Source organism: Drosophila willistoni (genome assembly GCF_018902025.1).
Source record: "Drosophila willistoni isolate 14030-0811.24 chromosome 2R unlocalized genomic scaffold, UCI_dwil_1.1 Seg167, whole genome shotgun sequence".
NCBI lineage: Eukaryota > Metazoa > Arthropoda > Insecta > Diptera > Drosophilidae > Drosophila > Drosophila willistoni.
In genome coordinates, this window is record NW_025814050.1 from 23,791,632 (window position 1) to 23,817,675 (window position 26,044).

A 26,044-nucleotide genomic window follows, 5' to 3' on the forward strand; every position below is an offset into this window, starting at 1 on the left:
CTGATTATTTTCGTACACATTTTCAAATATTCTATTAAATTTTCAAGAAGAAATGAATTCTGTAATCCTTATTAACTGTTTGACTCACTTTAGCGTTATTATTAAGTAATTAATTAAGTAATTAACATTAATTAATATGATAAACGAATTTTAACATAAATTCATTTAAGGCTCTTTAATTTACTGATTATTTTCGTACACATTTGTAAATGTTCTATTAAATTTTCAAGAAGAAATGAATTCTGTAATCCTTATTAACTGTTTGACTCACTTTAGCGTTATTATTAAGTAATTAATTAAGTAATTAATATTAATTAATATGATAAACGAATTTTAACATAAATTCATTTAAGGCTCTTTAATTCACTGATTATTTTCGTACACATTTTCAAATATTCTATTAAATTTTCAAGAAGAAATGAATTCTGTAATCCTTATTAACTGTTTGACTCACTTTAGCGTTATTATTAAGTAATTAATTAAGTAATTAATTAAGTAATTAACATTAATTAATATGATAAACGAATTTTAACATAAATTCATTTAAGGCTCTTTAATTTACTGATTATTTTCATACACATTTGTAAATGTTCTATTAAATTTTCAAGAAGAAATGAATTCTGTAATCCTTATTAACTGTTTGACTCACTTTAGCGTTATTATTAAGTAATTAGTCATTGCTGACGAATCTGTACGATACAAAAGATGTCACATTCTGTTCGAATCATCGTTGAAACGATGTACTTGTAATAATCAGATTAAATAAATGCGAAATTAAAAGAAAAATTACAATTTATTTAAAGTCTCGAATAAATAATACAGTGTGCCATTGTTTTATTGAAAAATTTTGGAAAAGGTATTTGGTTTTTTTTTTTTCAGAGAACAATGTATCCCAGGCATAGGCATAAATCTAGCAGTGTATCAGTGCAATCAGCGTTAAGTTCCAGTAGTTCCGTTCCCACTATCGCTTCACTCGAATCTAAAAAGAAATTAAAAAAATATCTTAAGCTAATTGAATTATATAAGGATCATGAGTGCTTGTGGAATGAATGTGACAAAGATTTCTTTAATTTCGAATTGAAAGAGGAAATTTGGGAGTTTATTGCACGGAAAATGAAACGCGATTCTGATCCTAATGAATGGAAATATTTAATACATAAATTACGATATAATGTTCAACGGGAAAGAATACACGAACAAGAGGCTCGATTCAATAATACTGTGAATACGCTAAGACCCAAACTTTCTTATTCGGACAAATTCCAGTTCTTAAATCACATGTTTGATCGTAAGCAAGTTGCAGGCGAAAGTATTCAAAGTACATCAACACGAAATGTGAGTTCAAGCGAAATATTGAAAACAAGTTAATATCATATTCTTTCTGTATAGCTCGCAGCACGTGCTTCCGGATCTATAGGATCAGGTGGTGGTCAGCGACAGGAGAGTCTCATTAATAGATATTCACGCACTAAGAGCAAAATTAATTCATTGCCTACTACCAAATTGAAGGCTCTCCAGTCCTTGCGTGACAGTCATTCAAATAATTTCATTTTCACGCCTGAAGCTTTTCGTAAAGTTACACGAATAATTAGTAATTACACTTGGACTTAAAATTAAATGAACTGTGGAATTTGTTTAATATTTTTGTTGTTTCGTTTTATTACATTCCGTTTTTGCGTTTGTTTGTTGTTTTTTTTGTATTATTATAACAATTCATAAATTTAGCTTACATATTTATCATAAATTTAATATATGTATAAATGTTTATATACATACCTTGTATGTATGTATATATGCATATTATGGTTGCCTTTTTTAAATGTTAGTTTTTCTTCCTTTTTATATGTCACTTTCATTCTATTTTGAAAGCGTTTTGTAAATATGGTACAATTTTTTTCAATTTGATTTTGTTTTATTTTTTTAAGTTTTATATATGTATGTTTATGTATATAACTAAAAAAATGCGTAATTTAACTGTTTCGTTTCATCTTTTATTTTCTTTCTGTCTTATGGTTATATTCCTTTTTATAAAAGGAACAAAGACAAAAAAAATTAAAGAGAGAACTGCATAAATTTACATAAGTGTTTTATCCATTTTTTGTTTTATTTAAAGAGCAAATTGTTTGCCTTTTCCTTCATTTGTTGATGAAGTTTTAGTACACGCACACACACACACACACACAGAGAAACACGCATGCACACCCACACACATACAAATCATTATCGATATTATAAACCTGAATAGTTAATTTTTTTTATTATTATTTCTCTTATATTTTGTTTCTCGATTTAAAAGCGGCACTCAATTAGCTCGTTGCCAGCCATTCAGGCGAGGAGAGGAAAAGAAAGGGGCGTGGTGGTGGTTTGAGGTGCAGCAAATTTCGTCGAAGGCTTTTTGGCTATTTCTCCACCCAAATCAGGGCTTTATTGTTTGTTGGTTGGTTGTTCATCTTAATAATCTTCTCATCATATTGTTTTCTATTTCTATGAAATGGCTGTAGAATTAGTAGTTGAATTTATTGTTTTTGTAGGAGTAATTTTGGTTTCAACGCATCATTCCCACTCAGTAGTGCCCGGCGGCTTGGCTGTCAAGTCATATAAAACTCTCGAGATTCCGTCCATTTTGGATATATCGCGTACAATTTGATTCAGGACCTTTCCGTACATATAGAAAAAAATAGAAATATATAAGTGGCTGCAATTTGAGTAATGAATATTTTGTTTACTCACTTGCAAGGGCAGTTGCACAGAACCAGGCACTGCTGGCACTCCGGTCATAAAATCATTTGTTATGAATGGCCTTAAGACCACCGACCTTCTGCACGATGGCGTACGATTAATGGGATCACGATCAAAGTGTACAGGTATTAGGACAACAGGCATCTGTGATATTTTACGATACAGGCCTGCTTGCATGATAATCTACAAAGAAATCAAACAAATATCGAACCAACTGTTATTACGAACAAAATTGGGTCTTACCTCGTTGGCTATTGCATCGGCCTTCCTTATTTGGCTAAGCACCACTGTGTTAAGAGTTGTGTGCGTTACATCAGTGACTAGATATTGCACTGGTTCACCAAAAATGTAACACACTCGATTTACATTATGCAAAATGCGAGGTATAATCTTTGCCAAGAACAACAAATCCTGCCAGTTCGGTTCTTGTTGTCTCGTCGATAGACCAACTACATAGCTATAGGTTCGTTTGTCGCCCTGCACTCCCACTGAGCGAATTGGAAGCAAGGTTGCCTGGATTTGTAAGTTTGTCGAGATGCGTACTAACTCTTTTTGTTCAGCCTCACTAGTGGCACCAGTCACACGATTGATCAGTGCATGGTTCTTTTGCAGCTTATTTTTATAATCGACAATTACACGACTTATTACCTAAAATGGAGATCAAAGGGATCAGATTGGATAAAAAGATTATAGAGAAGGTAACGGCAATAACGTTTCTTTTTTTTTTTTAAACATACCTGAGTTTCTGAATAATCTTTCTCCATAAATGCCTCCTCGGCACATAGGACACGTATAGCTAAGCCCGGTCCTGGAAATGGTTGTCGCTCTACCAACTCTGGTGGAAGACCCAAATCATTACCCAAATCGCGCACTTCATCCTTGTGAAAGTCACACAATGGTTCTACGACACGACCAGCACTGCGTAGTTCCCTATTAAAAAAAATGTATAAATTGTTAAAAAAAAATTAAAAAGCATTTTGCCTTTTAAGTACTTACCTTATCAAATCTGTATCATTGTGATGCGTTTTTATTGTCTCCGCATTCGTGCTAACCAAGTTCGATGCGGACTCGATAAGATCTGGCCTTAGGGTTCCTTGGGCTAGTAAGACCTCCTCGGGCTTAAGTTTTAATTCGGCCACCACATCATTGGTAACCTTTACAAATATATCACCAATTATCTTGCGCTTCTCCTCCGGATTGTAAGTCTGCCATAACATTGGCGTTTCCACTACAGAATACTGGCCAGGCCTCTTTACTTGCGTGGTACCCTTGAGGAACGTATAGCCTTCTTTGCGCACGATCAAATCGATGCCAATATCACGCAAAGAGCGCTCAACCTTTTCACTTTCGTTCTGCCGCATGAAACCTGGTAGGCAATAAAAAATACAGTTTTAATTAAATTTCGCATTCGTATTAGAGCAGGTCTTTTACCATTATCTACATGCACAGCAATTATTTGACCAGGATGCAGAGCACGGCGCAATAGAGCTGCACATACACTGGAATCCACTCCACCGCTGACTAAAAGCTGTACAACATCCGGAAGGTGAAATATGAATGAAGATGAATAATATAAATATTTTTAAATTTTATGCTACATACCAAGACTTTGTTGCTGCCCACTTTTTCTTGTATATAGCGTATGCACTCATCTTTTCGACTACCCATGGTAAAATTTGGAGTCAATTCGCAGATTTCGTATAGGAAATTCGATAGCATCTGTTTGCCATTGATGGTTAGATCCACCTCGGGATGAAATTGTACGCCATAGATGCGTAGCACTTCATTATATACGGCTGTGACTATACGATTTGTTGACCAACCGCCCACTTTGAGTTTCTCACCCACACGCTCAACACTGTCACCATGAGTTAGTAATACAGATTGGGTGCGGCTCAGACGACTGTAAATAATACAAAGAGGGATTAGGATGGGGCGCAATATTTGATGTCATAAAATCATGTCCTGCCACGTGTAAACCAGTTTATAGACTTCATTAAACTGAACTGATCTTGGCATATTCTTTAATCTGACAGGATTGTATCAGCGTTCAAATAAGTTCATTAGACTTGAACACCTTCTTGTTGCTGTCATTAATAATTTCAAATCAGTCGAATCTTTGACTCACCTGAACAAAGGACAGGAGGTCTCAATCTCAATGTTTTGCTGGCCATCCTCTCGTATATCCGTCTTAAGAACGGTGCCACCAAATTCTTTATTAATTAGTTGCATTCCATAGCATATGCCCAGCATGGGTATCTTCAGTTTGAACAGATCCGGATCATATGTGGGAGCATCTTCAGCATAAACGGAATTTGGTCCACCGGATATTATAATGCCACGATAGCCATTGTTGCGTATTGTTGCCGCCGGAGTGTCTAATGGAAGTATATCCGATTCAACTAGCAGTTCACGCACCTTGCGATCGATAACCTAAGAGAAAGTATGAAACATTTAATTTAACTAGCTAAGTTCCGTTTCTTTTTTATTGATTTAATATTTCTTACCTTGCCATATTGTGCTCCAGCATCAAGTATAACAATTTTATCATGTCGCAGTCCGTTCTCCGCTGTCCCCAGAAATATATTTGAATTCATTTCTTTATCGTTGCAGCACTGCAAAAACAAAACATCAAGACTGCAAATTAATCAAGTGTATTAAAATCGAACTTATATTTATATGAGTTTCTATTAAACATTTGTGATAAGGCCAAATCTTGGCTTGGAAATTGAAGCTCGCAAGCGAAGGTTAAACACAGCCAGAGAGAGGGAGAGAGACTCCCACCACCAGCATCCACAGCCCACCGCCACCTACCGGTAATATCTTATGGAGCACACGTAGAAACATTCAACATGCATTGATCGAGTGGGGAAAGCCAAGGCAAGAACAACAACAGACACAGTGCATCCACCTCCACGCGAAAATTCTACGATAGATAGACAACAACAACAAACACATTTCAAAGGAAGGAAACATTGAAATGCTGCTTTATGATATGTGTGTGCGTGTATGCAAGAGTGTTAGTGCATGTAAGAGCGAAAAACAAAATAGAAACAAAGGGAAAGAGGTCAAAAGTCATGTTTGCCTAGTATTGATAAGAATTTGATTTTATTTTTAAAAAACAAAAAAGAAAAATACATTTTTACACACTGTCAATAGCGGTACAAGGAGGCGGCAATATGTAAGCGGGTGTGTGTGTCGGTGGGGTGCCGGCTACTGACCGCGCCAGATGACATGCAGAACGCATACATATGCAAGAGAGAAAAAGAGCGTAACAGTGAGCAAGAATGAGATGCATTATATAGGTTGACAGGCAGTGAGTTGAGGTGGGGCAAAAGGCAATATGAAATCTTAATATACATAGCTGCTGTTGCTTTGCACTGTCAAAATATTTCCACTTGTTAACTATTTAAGCCACAATATACCCGCTGCGAAAGGTTATCATTACCAGCAACAACAACAAAATTAAAAAAAAAAATTGCAGCAGCAGAGCTTGTGGTTTAATAAAAGCATGAACAGACACAAACACATCGCGATGCACGTGGAGAGGAGGGGTAATCAGCACACACACACATGCTTTTGGCTCCTCAAGCATAGCTTCTAACCATAAAATGGCCACGAGATGCGCTTTAAATTAAAATTTCTTGGGTATAAAAAAAATAGATGTATGTATATAGTTTGCTTTGTAATGACAATGGGCTGTGGTTGCAAAATGAAATGCAGGCAAAACAGCATCGACAAATAGCCGCATGGGCCAGGTGCAAACAAGCGTAGGCGGTAAAGCGATGATAGTCGATGGTCGCAGCGCAGGCAAAATTGTGGGAGTACTCTTACCTGTTAAGTGACTTTCCGTTTAATGATTTGTGATTCTCAATTTAACAAAAAAACTGCTCTTAAACACAGGAGCCGTGTTGTGATAGTGCTCCTTCTTCTTCCTTTTTTTTGCACTTTTGCTTTTGTGACTCCTTATCCACTCTTTTGCACTTTGTCTTTTACTCGTTTGTTTAATTTTGGCTAATAAAAGATGTCGGAAAAGGACCTTGTTGACGGATATGCACTTTAGTGCCTGTTGGCCACTGCGTAACGAATCTATTTTGGTTTACTAACTCTGACTATATTTTCCTATATTTTTTCGCAAATTAAAGCCTTTGGTTTTGTTGTCACCAGTGTTAAACAATGTAATATATAGTGTTGCATAGCATCCGCTGTAAATTCGGGATTTTCAACCTTTTTTGGTATTTTTTCCAAAAAGTATTTTATGCGCGGGCGGCCAACCAGATGGCGCCACTGGTAGTATTTTGGAAAAATTCGCGGGAAAATAAATAGTGAGAATTAGTGAAAATATTAAGAACCTTTATTTAGCCAAATGACTCCAGCAACTAACGTTTCGCAATCAGACATAAGCATCGAGGATGAGGATGAAATTTTGCAACTGGAGAAACTTTTGGCCGAAGCTGAAAAAAAAGATGCAGAGTCAGCAGCTACATCTGCCATGAAGACTTCGGCTCCAAAATTGAGGAATTGGGAAGACAGCAGTTTTGCCAATGCATTAAGCTATGAGGTAGATGTAAAGGCATCTGCAAAGACCAACACCGATAATAAGAAGAGGGAGAAATGTTTAGCCAAAGAGCAGGAATTGGACTCGTCTGACGACGAGGAAGTTAAAAATTTTCTTGAAAGAAAGTATAATGAATATGGAAGTGATATAAATCAGAAGTTAAAGCAACAGAGGGAAAGTGCTCATGAATTGAAGGTAGCCCGAGAAGTGGACTCGGAACTAAAGAAGAAGCCAGATTCAGTGCAAATGACACCGGAGCCACTCCGTCTAAAAAATCCTCATAATCCAATTAAGCGAACGGCAACGAGTAGCTCATTTCAACGACCTGTACAGGAGGCAGCTGCGTCATCCCCTATATTCTCGAATTCTCCAATCAGTTCTGCTGTTTACACGGATCCTGTGTTTGGCTTACGTATGATCAATCCGTTAATATCGAGTTCCTTACTGCAGGAACGGATGTCTGGACGCAAGGCTGTACAATTCTCGGGTGTGGCGTATCACATAGAACGCGGAGATTTGGCTAAAGATTGGGTAATAGCCGGTGCATTGGTATCCAAGCAGCCCGTCCGTAGTACAAAGAAAGGAGATCCCTATTCAACTTGGCGCCTGTCCGACTTACGTGGTGAGGTGAAAACTGTGTCACTATTTCTTTTCAAGGAAGCTCACAAAACGTTGTGGAAGACAGCGGAGGGAATGTGCCTGGCTGTGCTTAATCCGACGATCTTCGAAAGGCGTTCAGGCAGCAGCGATGTGGCCTGCCTGTCCATAGACTCTTCACAAAAAGTTATGATTCTGGGACAATCCAAGGATCTGGGCACTTGCCGAGCGGTGAAAAAGAATGGTGATAAATGCACAGCTGTGGTTAATCTCACCGATTGCGATTACTGTGTATTCCATGTGAAGCAGGAATATGGCAAAATGTCCCGTAGATCGGAGCTACAATCAGCCACCTCGGGTAGAGGATTAAATGAGCTAAGAAATAAGGTGTTGGGTAAGTTTTCGAATTAAAATTTTAATGCATGTATATCTCTTCAGTTTAAATGTTTGCGACTCTCATAGGCAAGACGGAGGTGTTTTATGCTGGGAATTCATTTTCGTCTGTTCCCGCCCGTAAGAGCTCCAAGCTCATATCGAAGGAAAGGGATCGATTAAGCAAGTTGGCTGGCTATGATGTGTCACCTTTTGCTCACACAGTGAATCACACCGCACAGCCAAAGAAGCCAACTTCTGCTATACCCTATGCTGATCGTGGTGGGGTCACATCTCGTCTAGCTGGAGCCGTCGAAGCTTCTTCAAAGCAAAGACATCAAGATCTGAACCGCTTGCGTTTGTTAAAAGAGGAAAATGAGCGTTTTGAGAAGGATAAGGAACTAAACACCACTCCAATATCAAAGCCAACAAATGCTGCTACCCCCTGCACTCCGCCCAGTGTGCCAGACAAATTCCAAAATCGTGGCTTTTCCTTTGATGCCAGTTCAACACCCAAGCTCTCATGCAGCGAGAACTTCAATTTTGATATTAATATTGGTTCACGTCAAGCCCAAAGCGCCAAACTGAAAGCTTTGGCTCTTCTTAAAAAACAGCCTCTGGAAAAGATTAATCCAAACTCCACGCGTGGCACACAGTCGGGCAAACGTCGGGCTATTGATGAACTGCATGAGCAATTTTCCGATTCAGCCAAGCGTCAGAAATTGGAAGAGGACGATCGAGAAATGATGCGCAAGTCGCGGATTGAAAAAATTATGGCCGCCACATCGACGCATTCGAATCTTGTAAAGATGAGGGAACAAGATGCCCAAGAGGAATACTTCAACAAGCTAGAACGCAAAGAGGCAATGGAGGAAAAAATGTTAAACACCTTTAAAATGCCCTGCAAGGCGGTAATTTGCCAAAAGTGCAAATATACAGCGTTCTCAGCTGCCGATCGTTGCAAGGAAGAGAAGCATCCTCTGAAGGTTGTGGACGCTGAGAAGCGTTTTTTTCAGTGCAAAGATTGCGGCAATCGCACTACTACCGTCTTCAAGTTACCCAAACAAAGTTGCAACAGCTGCAAGGGATCGCGCTGGGAACGCACGGGCATGATTCGTGAGAAGAAGGTATGTACCGGAAGGGAATCGTTGTCGGTGCGTGGCGATGAAGAGACCTTCATGGGCAGTTTGGCCAGTGGGGCCAATCTTAATCTGCTGGTCCCAGATGAGGAGTAGATAGGTAAAGTTTTATTTCTTTCGTTTAAACATATCATTTGACTCTGCATATATATATATATCTATTTACAACATTATATTGATTAATCATAATTAGAATTCACAATTTTTGGCATGCGATAAAATTACGGATCTCTAGATAAATAATATTGAATAAGTACAATTGGTCCATTTTCCTACTGCTAACGTATATCGTAAATAAAAAATGAATATGCAAGTGCCTAACAGCGAGATTACTCATTAAGTTCTTCAGAACTAAACAGAAAATGCTTATAAAAAAATGGAATGTTTCAATTAAAATTCAAGTCTGGATTTTTTTTTAAATCAGATTCATCAAGTGATCAAAAAATCATTTGATTTTGACAATTTTTAGAAATTGCTTGAACCTTTAAAATGTATGCCCAAAGCAAAAACCAAAAATGTTAGGCAAATTTTTTTAAATTTCTGATTTTAAAACTTTGTCCGATAATTGCTAAGTTTCATAGCTATTATCTGTAACGAAATTATATGTAATTTATAATTAGAGTTTTGTTTGAATGACAAAACGTTTGTCTTACAACATATTTCATATACCAAATTTTAATCTAAAAGACAACTTTGGAATACTTTTTTTTTGTGTGTATATATAAAAAGCGTATTGGTTAATTAAATCATTTAGGTGTTCTTTTCGAATTAAGCGATAATAAATGATTAAAAATGGAATAAATGTGGAATGTTGTTTAAGGCTATATCATATTCAAATCCAAATCTAAATTGGAATAGTTTTGTGGAAATGCAAAGGCAGCGTATTCGATGTAGACATAATTTCAATAATTTTTGGCATCGGCTATGTAAAGCTATATAAAATTAAAACTAATTAACAAACAATTTGAACTAAAAGACAGGCGCAGTAGATGTACTTAATTAAAAATTGTAAAGGGATTTAAACATCATCTGATCCCTGGACTTGTTGGTTGGACTCCACAGACTCCTTTAGATTTAGCAAGCTAGAGAAACGAAATGAAATGGTCTTTGATCGATGCTTCTCGTAATCACGATTGTCCAGATTATCTGGTATGAGTGTGTTATTGGTCATGTCTAGGTAGGAGTGTCCACGCTTAACGGGCACAGCATAATGGGGTAAGGATGAAGCAACAGCATTGCCTGTTGACGGTCCAGCGTTGGTCATGTTGCTATAGCTGGGGCTGCAGCTCGATTTTCGTATGTTAAGGGGAAAACGCAAATCATTTTCATAGCGCAAAACCTGTTCGATAGTGTGGGCTTCGATCAGGGGACGGGGCAGATCATAGCCGGGTGGGGCTGTTGTTGCAACAGATGATGATGTTGCTGTCGGTTGCTGCTGATTATCGGTCATAGAGAGGTCATAGCTATTGGCTCCATCCTGTGAGTCATATGGGATCTTTGGCGGTGACCACAGGTGTTCCAGAGATTCGGGTTCTCCGAGTCCTTCTGCCATTAGAGCGGCCTCATCACCACAATATAATGGATTAGACACGGCATTGGTCTCCAGCTCAATGTACTGAGCGTTATTGCCCAGTAGCTTCTCAAATTCTGCCGCAAGATACTTGAACGAGGGTCGTCCATTGGGCTCATCAGCCCAGCAGGTGCGGACAATGGAGTAAACGGCCTCCGAACAATTCTCTGGCCTATCCATGCGATAGCCAGTCTTAAGCAGTGACCAGAGATTCTGTGGTGCAATACCCGGATAAGGTGATGCACCTAATGTTATAAGTTCCCAGCAGAGCACACCGAATGCCCACACATCCGATTTGGTGGTGTACACATGATCAGCCAGAGATTCAGGTGCCATCCACTAAACGAAAGAAAGAAGAGTTTTTTGCCATCAACCAATTCGATTGTGATTATATGTCGTACTTACCTTGACTGGCACACGGTCTCGTGATCGCTTCAGGTAAGCATCGTCTTCGTAGACATCTCGGGTTAATCCAAAATCGGAAATTTTGCAAATCTTTCCATCGGCCAATAGGACATTACGTGCCGCCAAGTCCCGATGAACTAGCTTCAGTTCGGTTAAGTAGGCCATTCCCTTGCATATTTGCCAGGCAAAGGTGAGCATCATCTTGACATTGACTGGTTCAACGCCATCACTGAAATCCACTCCAGCGCATTCTATTTTTCTACTCAGCCGTAAATAGCTTCTCAGGGAACCGTAGCGGGCGTACTCAATGATTAACATGGGGGCCTCTGAGGAATGAGTGCAGGCGCCAAGGAGTTTGATTACATTTGGATGTGAGACCTCCTGCAGTAGTTGGAACTCGGAAAGCAGAGCCATATACTCCACCGAATTGGCACCCTTCTTAAGCATTTTAACAGCCACAGTGGTGACTCCAGGCAAACCAGCAATTTGTGTGGCATAACCTTTCAGAACTTGACCAAATTCTCCCTCGCCCAGCACCGTGTCCAACTGCAATTGACCACGAGGAAATTCCCATTTCGAATCGCTAGACTCGAATTTGAAATTACTTTGAAGTGGCATTAAGGGTAAATCTCCGCCGGCTCCGCTGTTGGTGTCTGGCAGAGCTTGCTTGGTTAAAGGAGTCAGCGATTGTTTGCCCAGGCGTTTCTGAAGGAGTTTTTGTTGAGTGACCAGCAGGCAGAGTAGAAGAAGAATGAAAATCAACGGGCAACTAATCACGATAAGCAAGCAGGAACGATTGCACTCAAAACTGGCCACATTAAGGACACCGAGCAACAGGGGATCCTGACTCTCATGCGTCGAACTTTGCCTATGATCATCAACAAGCAGAGGTGTTGCTGCTGCTGTGGCCAAAATCAAATCGGCGTCCGTCTCGTTCTTACGCTTTCGCGGACGGGTTGATCTAGTACCTTCTTCTTCCATGAGGGGACCACAGGAGCATTTGCCATAATGCTCGCAAATGCATGTGCCGGAACCTTTCAAAATGCCTCTATGGTTCTCATTATTTGTGTGAGGACCAACAATATCACCGGCATCTTTGCAATCTTGGGGGCAAATATTTTCATTCCTTTGCTCCAAAGAATCACATACTCGATCAGGACAGTAGCGGGCATCGGGCACACAAGAACCATAGTTGCGCCCGAAAAAGGCAGACTTGGAGCCACGCCACATACAGGCGCCCCCATTCGTTGCAACCCCACAATATTTGAGGCATTGAGATTGATATTTGACATGGGCACAGGTTTGTGGACGTGATCTGTTCTTCACTTCGCAACTGGCATTCTCTGGCCTGCCTTCGACCAAATGGACATTGATGACAAATGTGTGTGATTCCCTTTCCAGTTGTTGATCCTGCCAAGTGATATTGAGGAAATAAACCGTTTCCGAAGCCAGCGCCAGGGCCGTGACATTTTGGACAAAGATTATACCCGATATCGGTGTAATGTTAAAGGCGCGAGTTTTATCCTCGGTGAGGCCAAAATTTATAAATTTCATACGCTGCAGTTCCACAAATTTCTCCGGCTGAGCAACTCGAGAAAATAACGTAGCCGTTCGATAGACAAATACATTCTTTTCATAGTCGATGCTTATTTGAAGTCCATTAACTCCACTCAAATCACTCGGACTGTCGTAAACATTATATTGACGCGAGCTCAGTGGCAATGCCTGTGGACGATCCTGGTTGGAGTCGTGTAACCGGGACAAATCCACGTGCAAACAAATATGGGCCTTTGCCGATACATTGATGTGCTTCAGCTTTATGGATTGATCCCTGGCCTCCAGAGTAAGACAATAGGGTGTCTGTCGCAGGAATCCACTGCGCACAAATCGAAGTTCTAAAAAGGAGAACAGATAAAATACTCTCAGGACAAGAGACAGCAAGGCAGGGAAATTTGAAACTTACGACAACTGATTATGGTATGTGGTCTGGCCGTGTGATCCGCCTCATAGGCATGACAATCGGGCTTCAGCAATGCATTTGTATCATTGTGAATAGCATAACCCAAATGCTCATTGGCAGCTAAAGTGTCCTTGTCCAAGTAGATGATTTTCTCGCCCACCGGCTCGTTCTACAAGAAATAAAAAATATATGTGGAAAAAGGGAGCAGTCTTCATTAGCATTTTGCATTGGCCAATGTTAATTACATTTTCCATTTCCCCCTCCGTGGCAAAATTGCAACCTTTGCTGCTTAGCGTTTCTATCTGTCTCTCCAAGGGCAACGCTTCTGGGTAATTATAGTTTTCATTCAATTTCATTGTTAGCAAGGTCAGACCAAAAGGGTTATACTTCATCACCTTCAGGGATCTGCCATTACAACCGACTCACAGAAATGAGTCTCTTGGGTAACACATTCAGTCGGGAGTATTTTTCCCAACTTGACTTAATCTTCACGTTTAAAGGCTAAGAAGTCAAATTCTGCGAATCTCTGTGGCTTAAGTAGGTTAACTATTTCAACTAACTCGATTAAGTAAAACATGGGAAATAAATTGAAATAAATGTGCCATTCACATAAACTTCAATTACGGCTAGACACACCCATTACCCATGCTCCAAATTTTGTGGCTTGTTGCAATTATGTGACATGTTGTTTAATGAAATAAAAACGTAAATTATTATTGTAGAACATAATTTAAATAGGAGCCACCTATAGCGTATATACTGTGAGCAATTTGTAATGGCTTCAAGTTTTAGTACTCTGCCAATTACTCCTCCATTAGGAGAGTGACACAATTTTTTGCAGATCCTTGGGGATAGGCTTGGCGGACATCATGTCAGCAAGTACATGACAACATAATTTCAACTTCAGGACACACAGGACTTACACAAAACTTAAAGCTGACTCTTCAAGAGGACAAAAGCTGTCATAGTCCAATCATAAAAACCCATAAACCTTACGCGTTTCTAATGGCTAACTTTATCTATGTTCGCGTGGGGGTGTAGAAGACTCTCAGACTTGGTAATGGCCAAATAATGGAGGGGTTGGACGGGCTTGCGTGTCTATGGGGCGTTCATCATATGATGAGTGAATTCAATAGAGGAGAAGTCCGCACCCAGACAACTAGTAGACAACTTTCTGTCTGTCTGTCTGTCTGTCTGTCCATCTTTGTGTCTGGCTTAGGTCTAGCCTAAATCTATTCGCTTTACCTCTTGAAAGAAAGGCTGCTCCATGTAGAAATTGAAATGGGGCTCCTTTTCCTGCAATGTTGGTCCATTGTCATTGCGATCCATAATTTTAATGTCGTACTTGCGATAGAATTTTCTCTGTGTCGTTTCGGACACCTTGACCGTGCATGTAATCTTAGCTTGTAATTGTCCAGCTCGCGCCATTAGGCCATTCAGCTCATCATGATCCAGAGGTTGTTTGGTGTACAAACGATTCTGCTTTAATGCAAAATGGGAGCTACCCGCTGTCAACGAGTACTCCACACCTTTATGATGGCACAGATACTTAGCTGCCCGGGAGTTTAGAGCTCCAACGAGAACTGGTTCGAAGGAGTTACTCTGAGTTTTGCTGACTCCATTCTGGGATGAAAATATGTCCGTCTCTGCTATGGTGTAATGTACGGAGGACCAAAAACAAATATGCTCCAATTCCTCGCAATATTCTTCTAGTTTTTGTGGGATTATTTCCAATGTTAAATGCGCCACCTGTAGCAACTCCTCTCGATCTTCCTCTCTGTTGTCTTTCCCAAATGCAATGTCTGCTTCTACATTCTGATTGCGTGGAAAAGCGGTCAACACATATTTGACACTTCCATTTACTGGCTTGTAGTCAGTACGCATGAAAACCTCTCCAGAACTGGCGTTGATCCGCAGCAAAGGATTCTGCTCCAGACTGTAAATGTAATCAGTGGCCAACTGATTGTTCTCTACATTCAACACTTGAAACTGGGCCAAGGGGATCTTGGAAAATATACTTTCCGATTCCTCATTGATGGGTAGATTGAATTTCACTGATGTGGTGGGAAAATAAACATCAAGGGCTGGAATACAAAAGAAAAAAAAAGTTAATGTTGATAGTGATGGCGTCAGTAAAGCAGGAGTGGGCCCCCCCAACACCAACACCACTTGTGGGGGAGGGAAAACCACTTTTCCCCATGGGTCACATAAACTCACAGTCGGTCAAGAGCATTTACATTTTCTATTCATTCGTTTGACAACTCACATTGTTGGTCAATGATTAAATAGTAATCGTTGGAACAAGTTCGCCAAAGTCTTACAAAATATTCAGTTAAGTTATAGCTATGATGAATTCCATTCATATTAGATTCATTGTTGGCATTCGAAAATCCGAGTCATAATTTTTGAAGGGCTTATTTAACCATCAGCATCAAATCACTCCCCTAAGCAAACACATACGCACTCGCATACGACATTAAATCCAATCAAATTATTTAGTTTAATAAGCTTGCTTTGACCTCAATCGAGGACGAGGGTTGATTCTCGGTTTGACCAACATTTTTTACATGGCGTATACGTAATTTGATAAGATTCCCAGAACTAATGACAACCAATTGTTGTTCTTGTGGTTATTGTTGTTGCTGTTGCGGTCGTGTGTTTGCATACATCCGAGTCACAATACAAGCGATAAATAAATATAATACAGATATTAGTTATTAGCATATGGGTTATTGGAACGTTGTCTGCCCACCATACCCATCCCACCCACCCAACCAACCACCCACTCATCATATGGAATTATTGAAGTGCCGGCGTCATCAAGTTGCGTATTGATTTTGTGATAACGATAACGGCGTTTATTTTTTTCCTGTTCTCTGTTTTTTTTTTCTTTGGTTCTTAGGCGTAAACAAAATACAACCGAATGCATAATTGGTAACAAATTTTCCTGTGCCATCGCCTAATTTTATGCTATGGAAAAAGACCAAAGCTAAGTGGAGGGTGTCAAACTCATTTCGAATAAAGTGAAAAGTGGTGGAAAGCGGAGTCAAGTTTGACGGGGGGGATAGTCTATTAAAGTGCTGAGATTTTCATTATGCTGGGAAAAGTAAATAAGAATTTATGAATTTATCTGGACTTGGGATTTAGTTGAGCTAAATTGGATTTCTCCTTTCGTTGGCATTCCTCTAAAACACTTTATCATCTTTTCAAAGCGTCACATAAACAGGATGCTGGCGCCATCATTTGGCATAAAGCGTCTCCCACATAGTTGAAGTATATTAAAGATACATGGGACTTATTTTTTTTTTTTATCCAAGGCAAGGACATACTCCTCGTTTGGGTAGCATTTAAAATGGCATTAAATATGCGTGCTTGGGAGTCGTTCTATGTCGTCCTCGTAGTCGTTGTTGTCGTCGACTATCTAGTACATATTTTATCAGCATTTTTCGCATGCCTGAGCGTCAGCAATTGTAATGAACATATTTTATAATTTATAATTTTTGTTCTCATAACACTAGAAGATGGTTTATATTAATGGTGTATAATGGGTAGAGAATTGGCGCCTTTTGCTAATTGCGACAGGTATTTAGTTAGTTGACTGAGGCACGTCTATTATCCAATTAGTAGCAATTTTTGTTGACTTTTCCTACGCCCCTAGCGATAGGAGTGCTGACTAAGGCCTAATGCCCAAGGGAAATGTGAATTGTGGAAAATAAATATGAAAGTTACGCTTACCTACCTTTAAATGAAGGCTATGGAGCAATTTAGGAACCGTTTTCTTTATTTTCCAACGTGCCCCCTGATAAATCAGCTTAGCTCACCTTAACAAATCAATTAAGATTTCAGGCTTTGGCTTATCTCCTAATCGTCTTATGACAACATAAAACTTAAAGCAAATGGTGATACGATTTGTTCCTCCTACTTAACCCGACCGTCTCCAGAATAAAAAGTGTCCCTTGGGTTGAGACGACATAGACGAAAAGTCAACAACCGTGAAAATGCAAATATAACGAAACCATACTAAAAAGGTGACCACAGCCTGGAATTAAGCACTAACAAAAGGTAATCTATCAGGGGGACAATTAAAAACAGGAAAAAATGGCACATTAAAAAACTCCAACTCAAATTCAAGCCGAGTTAGGGTGATTGGACTCGTGCGCTAATGACAACATTGTCAACAATTGATGGCAGGGCAAGAAACACTGGGACTAGCACATGGACGTAGTTAGAGAAGTTCCTTTAGTGTTCCCTTAGTGTAAAAGTGATGGCTACGCCTATGGTTCAGTACTAACCATTAACAGGGAGTCCTGTTGGACCTGAACTTGGGCTGGCTGGATGGCTGGCTAAAAGGTAACCGAAACTGTTAAATGAGGTGCGGCCCATAGACAACGACAATGAAATGTCAACTAGTTTGGTATAAACTAATTAATCAGCTCAAAATTAATTGACTTTGCATCGAATTGGGTCGTCAGTTGTTTGCTCTCTACTCGATTTCTGATCTGTGCCGTCCTGCTCTGGGCTGGCCTTGTTGTAGAGCAATGTCCTTTGTCGCATCTATCTTCTATCCTAGCATACACTCCCTGTTTTTTGTGTGACTCATTTTTGTTACAAATTTCCAGTGAGCATCTCATCTCTGACTTTACACTTGTCTGCTAGTTGCTGCTGCGTAATGAAAACTTTTTCTTTGTCGGGTTTTTTCTCTTACCATTTTCTTTTTTGCTTCATTGTATGCATTTGTTTCTGTTTTTCATTACTCATATGTCCTCTAGTTATTTTAAGGATTATTTGGTTTGGCAACTTCAATTGGTCTGTCTCTAAGGTTGCTTTCTTACAGAATTTGGCGCAACTCTTCATGGCATTGCACAGACAAGTTCCATTATTAAATACCTTCCGTTTGCCCCTTGTCGTCCCCTTCTGGGCACTTTCACTCCTCACTTAGACGCCACATGGCACTCGTAAAGATTGCAGACAAGTGTCTTCAATTGTTTTTGCTTATTTCCTGGACTGTAACTGAAAGTTTTTCCTGGCCCCAAAAGAAAATTGAATAAAAAGCGTCATAGAAATGCAGGGAAATGTGCAGATGTTTGGATAAATTTTTTGCACTCTAAGAGAAATGTTGGTAACGTTTTGGTCAAAATTCGAATTTGCTGTAATGTCGTCTGTGTTGAGAAAGGGCCAAGTTAAAGTTTTATACAACTCGAATAAAGTGAATCTCGGGATTGCTGATAATATAGTTATATTTTGCTTTTTATAAAGAAATCCATAGATTATAAGAAGAAAAAGGCACATGAACTTGGCAGGACAGTAATAGTCGACTTTATGACACCCACATTACATTTATATATACAAACTCATACATATACGAATGTAAATACATACATATGTGCGTTGTATCTATGTGTGATACCATCAGGGAGTTAACTAAAATGTAACCTTCTTTTTCTGTGATCGATGGGGTTGCCTCTCTAATTGCTTCTGTCACCAGAGAACCACCACGTCCATGTCTAACATTTGCACATTTTTCAAAGTCAAACATTGCGTTTTTTTTTAAGAGCCTACAGTTTATGCTAATTACATCTAATTAATAGCTTGGAAACAATTAGTGAAAATTTCTAGGGTAGTTGATAAGTTGGGCAGTTCGCCGAAAACTCTAAGCAATCAATAAATAGGTATTCATGCAAACTGAAACTGAATGCAGGGCTTTATACTTGAAATGAAAGACGCCAGCGGGTTTAAATACATTAAAAAGAATATGAGCAAATTCAACGGTTGAGTTAAGTCGAATAGCATTGCAAAAAATAAAAAAATATATCTGGGTGCGACAGTTCAGTGGCGAAGACAAATACAGAGAGAGATACAGATACAGAGATCTTAACTCATAACAGAGCTGATTTTGATTATGCAAAATTCAAGCAAGAACAATAAGAAAACCTTGAATACAAAGTGACATTTACATATGTCATATTTATTTCCCATAATTCATACTAGAAGCAAATACAGCGACAAAGACAAATCGATTTGTACATTGTTTTTCCTTCTAGAGCCATAGGCGTAGTCAGGATACATAAATTAAATTGGGCACAGACTACCGAAATCTGGATTACCGACAAAAATGCCTGTGGTCTGGCTCATCGGACGATTTGAATTGTTCGTGTTAATAAATCTTTTGAATAATTGCTTTCTAATGGCTACTTAAGGGTCGTGGGAATGTACCTGAAGATATCACTCTATATGCATAGTGTTAACCCTTTTATGGCACTGCGGTGCGGCTCTTTGTAATGTGATGTGCGATGGTTTATCATTCAGACTGAACTGCCGTTTGTTCTATAAAAATAAAGTCTCATTTTATTGGCCCCGGTACAGGTGTGAATTGGAACTGGCAGTTTGACATATACGTAAACGATATAGTGGGCATGGCCGGACTCGTCAACGCCAGCCAGATGGACAGTTGGACAGATGGACAACCCCACCTCACCACACTCCGGGTAGACGGCTCATCAAAAATAAAAGGAACTTTGTGTGACGTGCAAGGTAAGCAGCGAGCAGTTAGCTGCGACCAGCAGCTTGGGCACACGCCCAAAAATTATTTCATCACGCAGTCAAATGGCAAAGGCATATCAAATTTTACGAGGGTGGGTTGAGAGCCAACATTTTGTCGACAGCTGACCTGGGTTTGGACTATACGTACATACATATGTATGTATGCATTCACAAATAATAACAACTCGGCCTTTATCTCGTCTCTGTATTGACTCTTGGTTGCTCTGCTCGGCTTCTATTTGCATTTTCAAGTTGAACGCACTGAGAAACAGAGTCCATTCCATCAGGTTAAAGGTGTCGCCCCGCCCCTCTTCTCGAAAAAAAAATAAAAGCATTCTCTTATGAATTTATGTGGAAATCAATTAAGTCAATAGGTGTGTGGCTCGATTCGTTTATTTTTGTTCGTAAAAGCATTCATTTTGCTTTCAAATTTAGCTTTTCGCAATGGCACTAGTAAACCAGTGACCAGTTGCTGCCAGTCTACGAAGGAGGCTCCATAGAGCCCCAGGCAATTACATGCATCACTTTAGTTAAATTGTCTGAACTCTTGTTCCAACCAAATGCATAAGTGCATACAAATTAAAGATATTATAAGAATTGTTAGGTTTTTACTCTCCAACATTTACTTTGTTTCTATCTAATTGTAAGCCGCAACGCTAATTACAGTATTTGGGTTGTATTTAAAAAAGAAACTTAGTTTTAAGCATTCTTTTTAGTTATCTTTAACTGGGGGAGGACTAAGGTTATTTAGCCTTCGTTTGTTTCCTAAAATCTAAACATACATAGCTTTATTTACATTCTTAAATGTAGAACCAAAATTATTGGTTAACTAAATCGGATGTGTCCGAATATAAGCTTGTGGATAAATGAAGTAAGTGAGTCGTCTCGCCGACTTAGGTATACCATACACCAGTAAAGCAAATATTTCAACTTTATTAAACAAATGCATTTTTACATGCTTTTTACAAGCATATCTTAGTATCTCGCTCACTCAATAATACGAGCACCCTAGCGCCCCCACCAGCCAACGGCCAACTCCGGCCTTGTGGAAAAACGTTTATATGCATAATTCGACTGTTTTTTGTCCGATTTTGATCAAATTTGGTATTAGATATTAGTTTGGTGCTAGATATTAGTATTAAATTTAAGTCTGCCAAATTTGATTGCATAAGGTAAACAAATACGGGAGATAATCAAGTTTTTCAAATTACGGGGGCGGAAAAGGGCGTGGCAAAATGGTGTTCATACGGACAGACGGACGGACGGACAGACGGACGGACAGACGGACATGGCTAGATCGACTCGGTTGTTGATCCTGATCAAGAATATATATACTTTGTGGGGTCGGAGATGCTTCCTTCTGCCTGTTACATACATTTTGGCGACTTTAATATACCATTTCACCCTATGGGTGTATGGTATAAAAAGTATTAAAAGTATTAAAAAGTTCTCAGAACCTTATGTGAGTTTTACTTGTATCTTTTTAGCTGTTCTGCTTAACTCCTTGCTTCAGTCAGCTCATTTATTTGTTATACGATATATTTTGAAAATTTTAAAGTTTCCGAATTTTCTAGTGCATACATTTTAGCCATTTTGATATACCCAACTTATCCAGTGGGTATCCCATATGTAGGAGACAACCAACAAACAAATTCTATTGTTGATTTGCCTGTCATTTCTCTTTTTATCTCTTTCTCGCTTTCGTTTGTTTCTCTTTCAGATTTCGTTACTTGTTACGGTTTGTTTTACTTACCCAAACAGCTGTGATGTTCCAGAATGACACTTGTCAGCAGCACTATGAAAATGGCGACAGACCGGCTAACGGTAATGCCATGCAAGTCTGATGCAGCCATAGTCGACAAAAAAAATAACAGTAGTTTCTTCTTATCACACAGCAGCAGCGATGTTGGCGACGTCTAAGTCGACGTCGGCGTCAGCGTCGGATTTTGCTGTTTGCTCAGCCACTCAGTGAATTGTTTGCTTCACTTATTTTTCTCTTATTGTTTTTGGTTTTTTTTGTTTTAATTGTTAATTCTATTGACAATTATGTTGGAAGTTTAACGCAAGTTTCACATTTTTACCACAGTTGTTGTTATTGTTTTTGCTGTTGTTCTTTGCCAAGCGACTACACAGCGCGCCTAATTACTTTGATCACAAATTGATAAGCAGAATTTTATCAATTAATGTGCGAAAAAAGAATAAAGTACAGAAATAAAAAAAACATGCTAACATTACAGAATAGACAAATGTGACGAAGATCAACTTAAAGATACCCTCTTAAAACTGTATAAAAAAGAGTGGATGAAACTTATTAAAAATTCCATCTTTCTAAATGTGTCGCTACCAAAAATCTAAGTATCTGGGTTGGAGTTAATGCCAACTTAATAAAACTTTTATTGAGTGCTATGTGTCATACAGAGGGTCCATAAAAAAACCAAGCCCGCTAACACATTAACCGAAATTTGGCGACAAAGTACCCAAAGACTTGCCAAATTCATTCTACGAATAGAGACAGTCGGAAATGGCATGATCGGCTCAGTTGTTGATGCTAATCAAGAATGGACTCGCACTTGAGAACGTTTTGATGACAGGGTATCATAATAGACAACAAAATATTTTCGGCTGCTCTATTATTAATAACTTTTTCCTTTTGTTGGTGTTGCTGTTTTTGTTTGATAGTGGCGCCCACACACGGCCTGTGTGTTCTTCATCCTCCCTCCACTTCCCCTCACCGCCTGCACGACCCATTCTTGTTCAATTTATCATTCACTTAAAGCACTCCATAGCCCCGGGGACTACAAAATTCTGATTATTGCAATTAAAATTTGAGCTCTGAAATTGTTGATATATTTTTGTTGTTATTGCCTTTACAATATTATTGATATTTTATTATTATGTTTAAATGGCTTTTCTGCGTTTCTATTTTTAAACATTTGAGTTGGTGGCGTTTATGGACTTAATGTTTAAGCCAAACCCATCGAGAAAAAAAGTGAACTTCGCTATTTTGCCAATTCATTTCCCAGCTAGACACAATAATGTTTTTTTTTTTCGTCTTGGGGTCGTTTGGCATTGTCGAATTCAACAAAAGAAATTTAATTTTATGAAATAATTGAGTCGTCATAACCATATTCGGTTGGAGGGGAAATAAATGTTAAGTAAAATTGAACATAACAAATTTAAATTGAAGGAGTGGATTTCGATAGTGATCTTGCGCATGAATGGCATTAGGTTTAGATTGGTTGCCTCAACTGAGCACAACGCCCCTTGAATTGCAGGTATACCCTTAGGGAAGAGTATTTGAATTTTGCAGCTTCTAATTTTCTACTGAGCTGAGCTCTTGCTCTGTTTCAAAAAAAAAAAAAAAGGCAACTCGAAACTAACGAATTCTATGCAGGTACCCATCATGGCTCATGGATGGCTGGCAAACACTCGAAAACGTGGATATGGTGGAGTAGAAGAGGAGTAGGAGGAGGACGTGCCATCAAAAGAGCAAAACAAATGTGCGACTCACGAGGTTAGTTACATACTATGGAAGTACTACAGACACTCACAACAAAGTACCGCATAGGTATGTAAGTATGTGTGTGGTATCCAAACGATTCACAGCAGGTGTGATAAAAAAAACGGAACGAAATAAAAGACAATTGTAGCCAGAGCCATAGAGACCATGTGGCTGAGGGAATGGGAATGGCAATGGAAGATAGCACGCATAATTCAAAAGAGGCTCAAAGTCAAACAACGTGATAAGCAATTTGTATACCACTGTTGGCTGGCTGGCTGAATGACTGACTGACTGACTGACTGAGTGACTGAGTGACACTTGAGCACCTGGGCAGCACTTTAATATAAAAGTTGACATCTCAAAATCTTTTGAGCCATGCTAATGACATGCTCTTTGACTTTAACTGACACAAATCGGCTTCAGCTTCAGCTTCTTCCAAAAACAAGTTGCACAAACCGATTTATCCGATTTTGTTACACGATCAAAGGTTCAATGCCATTTTGGGTCATTCATTGTGTCTGACGCTCATATATATATTTATCGTATATGTATATATATATATTTCTAAGGTGCGTCCTGTTGCGCCTCCCACCCAAGCAAAAAGGCAAAATGCCATAAAAATTAATTTAGCTTTTTCTTTCGATTTCCGCGACGAGCGAAACGACAAACAACCGGCACACGCAAAAGTCAAAGTACAACTGCTGCGACTTGAAATTGTCTGCCACCACAATGTTGGCCGCTGTCTAAAGTCGTTGTCTCTCTGCCTACCCCCGCCCGAGCCACCAGCCACCAGCCCCCGTCCCCCAGTGTATTTGTATCAAAAAACAGAAAAACGAAAAGAATTTCGCTGTCTTTTGTGCACATTTTGAATTCCTTCTTCTGTTATTTTTTTTTTTTTTTTTTTGGTTTCCTAGAAATAAGGTTTAGTTTGGGATTCAGGTGGGGGCTTACCTGCTGCTTATACAAATATCTGGTTTTGGGCTTATGCGGCGTATGTGTGATATTGTAATGACAGTTTGTAAATTGAAATATGCAAATTATTGTTAATCACAATTATCACTACATATGTTTTCAATTAATCATCTGTCATTACTGCCATATATAACTACATTTTAATTAGCTTCCATTAATGAAAAATGAACTTTAACATTTCTTCTAGCCCAACTTGCAAGTATTTTTTATTTTATTGTTTTAACAAATGACTACCAATTCGAAAATTGAAAAGTGTTAAGCAAAATTTAAACACAATATCCATATTAATGAAGCAAAGCTATTTTTTAGAGTCAAGTTCATTAGGAAAACAGTTGCCGACTCTGTGACCGAGACTAATGCATTTGCAAAAAAAAAGCAGTAACACACAAAACACTTTGAAGTTTATCTGAAACTATGACCAAAATGGTGAAGCTCACGAAGTTTTTTTTGTTCGTTTGTCTGGGAAATGAAAGCCAATACAAATTGAGATGTACAAAAACGAGACGTTGTCATACCAAAGCAGATATACCCTTCTCCCACTGAAGTCCTATGTATGAAATCTTGAACTAAACTCATTTACCTTTGCCCTTTGATCCTATCAAGTAATGCGGCTTTCCATGCTCCTTAACAATGCCTTTTGCTTTTGCAGCTCTTATCTTTTTTTAAACGAATGCTAAAATATAAAGCGCCAAATACCAAAAATATTTCAACAATTTCTAGATAAATTTGTTTCAGCATAATTTGGCAAATTTCATAAAGCAATGGGATTTTTGATATCAAACTAAATGCGACAAGCTATTGCATGTTTTAAACAAAGTATTTTCTAGACTTTTAAACTGCCGCTTCTTAAGATCCCTAACAGAGTAATGTATAAGATGGGAGGTAAGACAAATGATAGAATCTATGAAATGGTTACAGAGGATCGCCACACATAAATCCAGCGAATTTTAACAAGAATGATTAAATAAAATGCATTTAACCCAACAAAAATATCAATAAACTATGTTATCATCAGTCTATATATTTGTAACATTCACTTTCGAAATTTGCCAATCGGCAAAGAAACACAAGTTTAGCTATTGCCGTCAGTTAGTTGGATTTATGCTTTGCACCTGGAACTTGGTTTTTTTTTCACAGTTTGCTAAATTGTCCAAGTGCTCAATGAATTATGGGGCAACAGTTTCTTTTTTTTTTGTTGTGTTAGACACTACATGCTCAATTAATTAGCCACCTTTTTGCGATATTTTTCTCGTCTTGACAATTTTCGCTATTTTAGGTAAGTTGGAAAAACCGTGAAACTGAACCGCTTCGCACGCGCTTGCACAGGGGAATGACAGAAAGGCCGCTAAAAACATGAGGGAAAAACAAAGTTCTGTGGTCGATGACGACGCCGCTCATCATCGTATCGTGTGGTCTGCCGAAGCTTGGTGGAAAACACCCTCGCGCGATTTTCCTTCCATTTCCTTGTACTGTTGCTGCTGCTGCTGCTGGTGCTGTTGGCCGTGGTGGTTATCACCATCCCTACACGAGAGCAAGCCGATAATGAACACAAGTATGAAATGACTACGAATGAGATAACCACGTTTGCTCTTCCCAGTGGCCAGAGAGTGAATGCAGCTAAAGACCTTCTTCGGAAATATGATCTCATGCCCAAATACTTTTCATATCTTCTATGCATCTTGGCAAATAT

The 26,044-nt window shown here is 38.9% G+C and overlaps 3 protein-coding genes and 1 non-coding gene across 5 annotated transcripts; 1 reads left to right on the forward strand and 3 right to left on the reverse strand.

The window, feature by feature from the left end:
- Positions 1 to 1,639: 1,639 nt before the first annotated feature.
- On the reverse strand, positions 1,640 to 5,354 carry LOC6646613 (GMP synthase [glutamine-hydrolyzing]). The gene is made up of 9 exons (XM_002069238.4): positions 5,247 to 5,354; positions 4,868 to 5,172; positions 4,342 to 4,642; positions 4,171 to 4,267; positions 3,736 to 4,105; positions 3,477 to 3,669; positions 2,983 to 3,387; positions 2,731 to 2,922; positions 1,640 to 2,655 (listed from the first exon to the last, which is right to left on the reverse strand). Exons 1-9 carry the CDS (start codon positions 5,334 to 5,336, stop codon positions 2,554 to 2,556), a joined length of 2,055 nt encoding a protein of 684 aa, XP_002069274.1. The 5' UTR covers positions 5,337 to 5,354; the 3' UTR covers positions 1,640 to 2,553.
- LOC111519112 lies at positions 4,698 to 4,833 on the reverse strand. The gene has a single exon (XR_002724250.2). It is a non-coding gene; the product is annotated as a small Cajal body-specific RNA PsiU2-38.40.4 (non-coding RNA).
- Positions 5,355 to 6,938: 1,584 nt separating the features above from the next.
- On the forward strand, positions 6,939 to 9,726 carry LOC6646562 (protein MCM10 homolog). The gene is made up of 2 exons (XM_002069237.3): positions 6,939 to 8,288; positions 8,357 to 9,726. Exons 1-2 carry the CDS (start codon positions 7,106 to 7,108, stop codon positions 9,499 to 9,501), a joined length of 2,328 nt encoding a protein of 775 aa, XP_002069273.1. The 5' UTR covers positions 6,939 to 7,105; the 3' UTR covers positions 9,502 to 9,726.
- A 396-nt stretch (positions 9,727 to 10,122) lies between these two features.
- LOC6646561 lies at positions 10,123 to 26,029 on the reverse strand. Of its 2 annotated transcripts, XM_047010521.1 has the most exons (6): positions 25,586 to 26,029; positions 21,634 to 22,025; positions 14,586 to 15,424; positions 13,344 to 13,509; positions 11,381 to 13,275; positions 10,123 to 11,314 (listed from the first exon to the last, which is right to left on the reverse strand). In XM_047010521.1, the coding sequence occupies exons 2-6, from the start codon at positions 21,731 to 21,733 to the stop codon at positions 10,424 to 10,426; spliced, it is 3,891 nt and encodes a 1,296-aa protein (XP_046866477.1). In that variant the 5' UTR covers positions 21,734 to 22,025; positions 25,586 to 26,029; the 3' UTR covers positions 10,123 to 10,423. The 2 variants fall into 2 exon arrangements, with proteins under 2 accessions (XP_046866477.1, XP_023033918.2); XM_023178150.2 differs by lacking the exon at positions 25,586 to 26,029 and having other exon boundaries at positions 21,634 to 22,040.
- Positions 26,030 to 26,044: the final 15 nt, after the last annotated feature.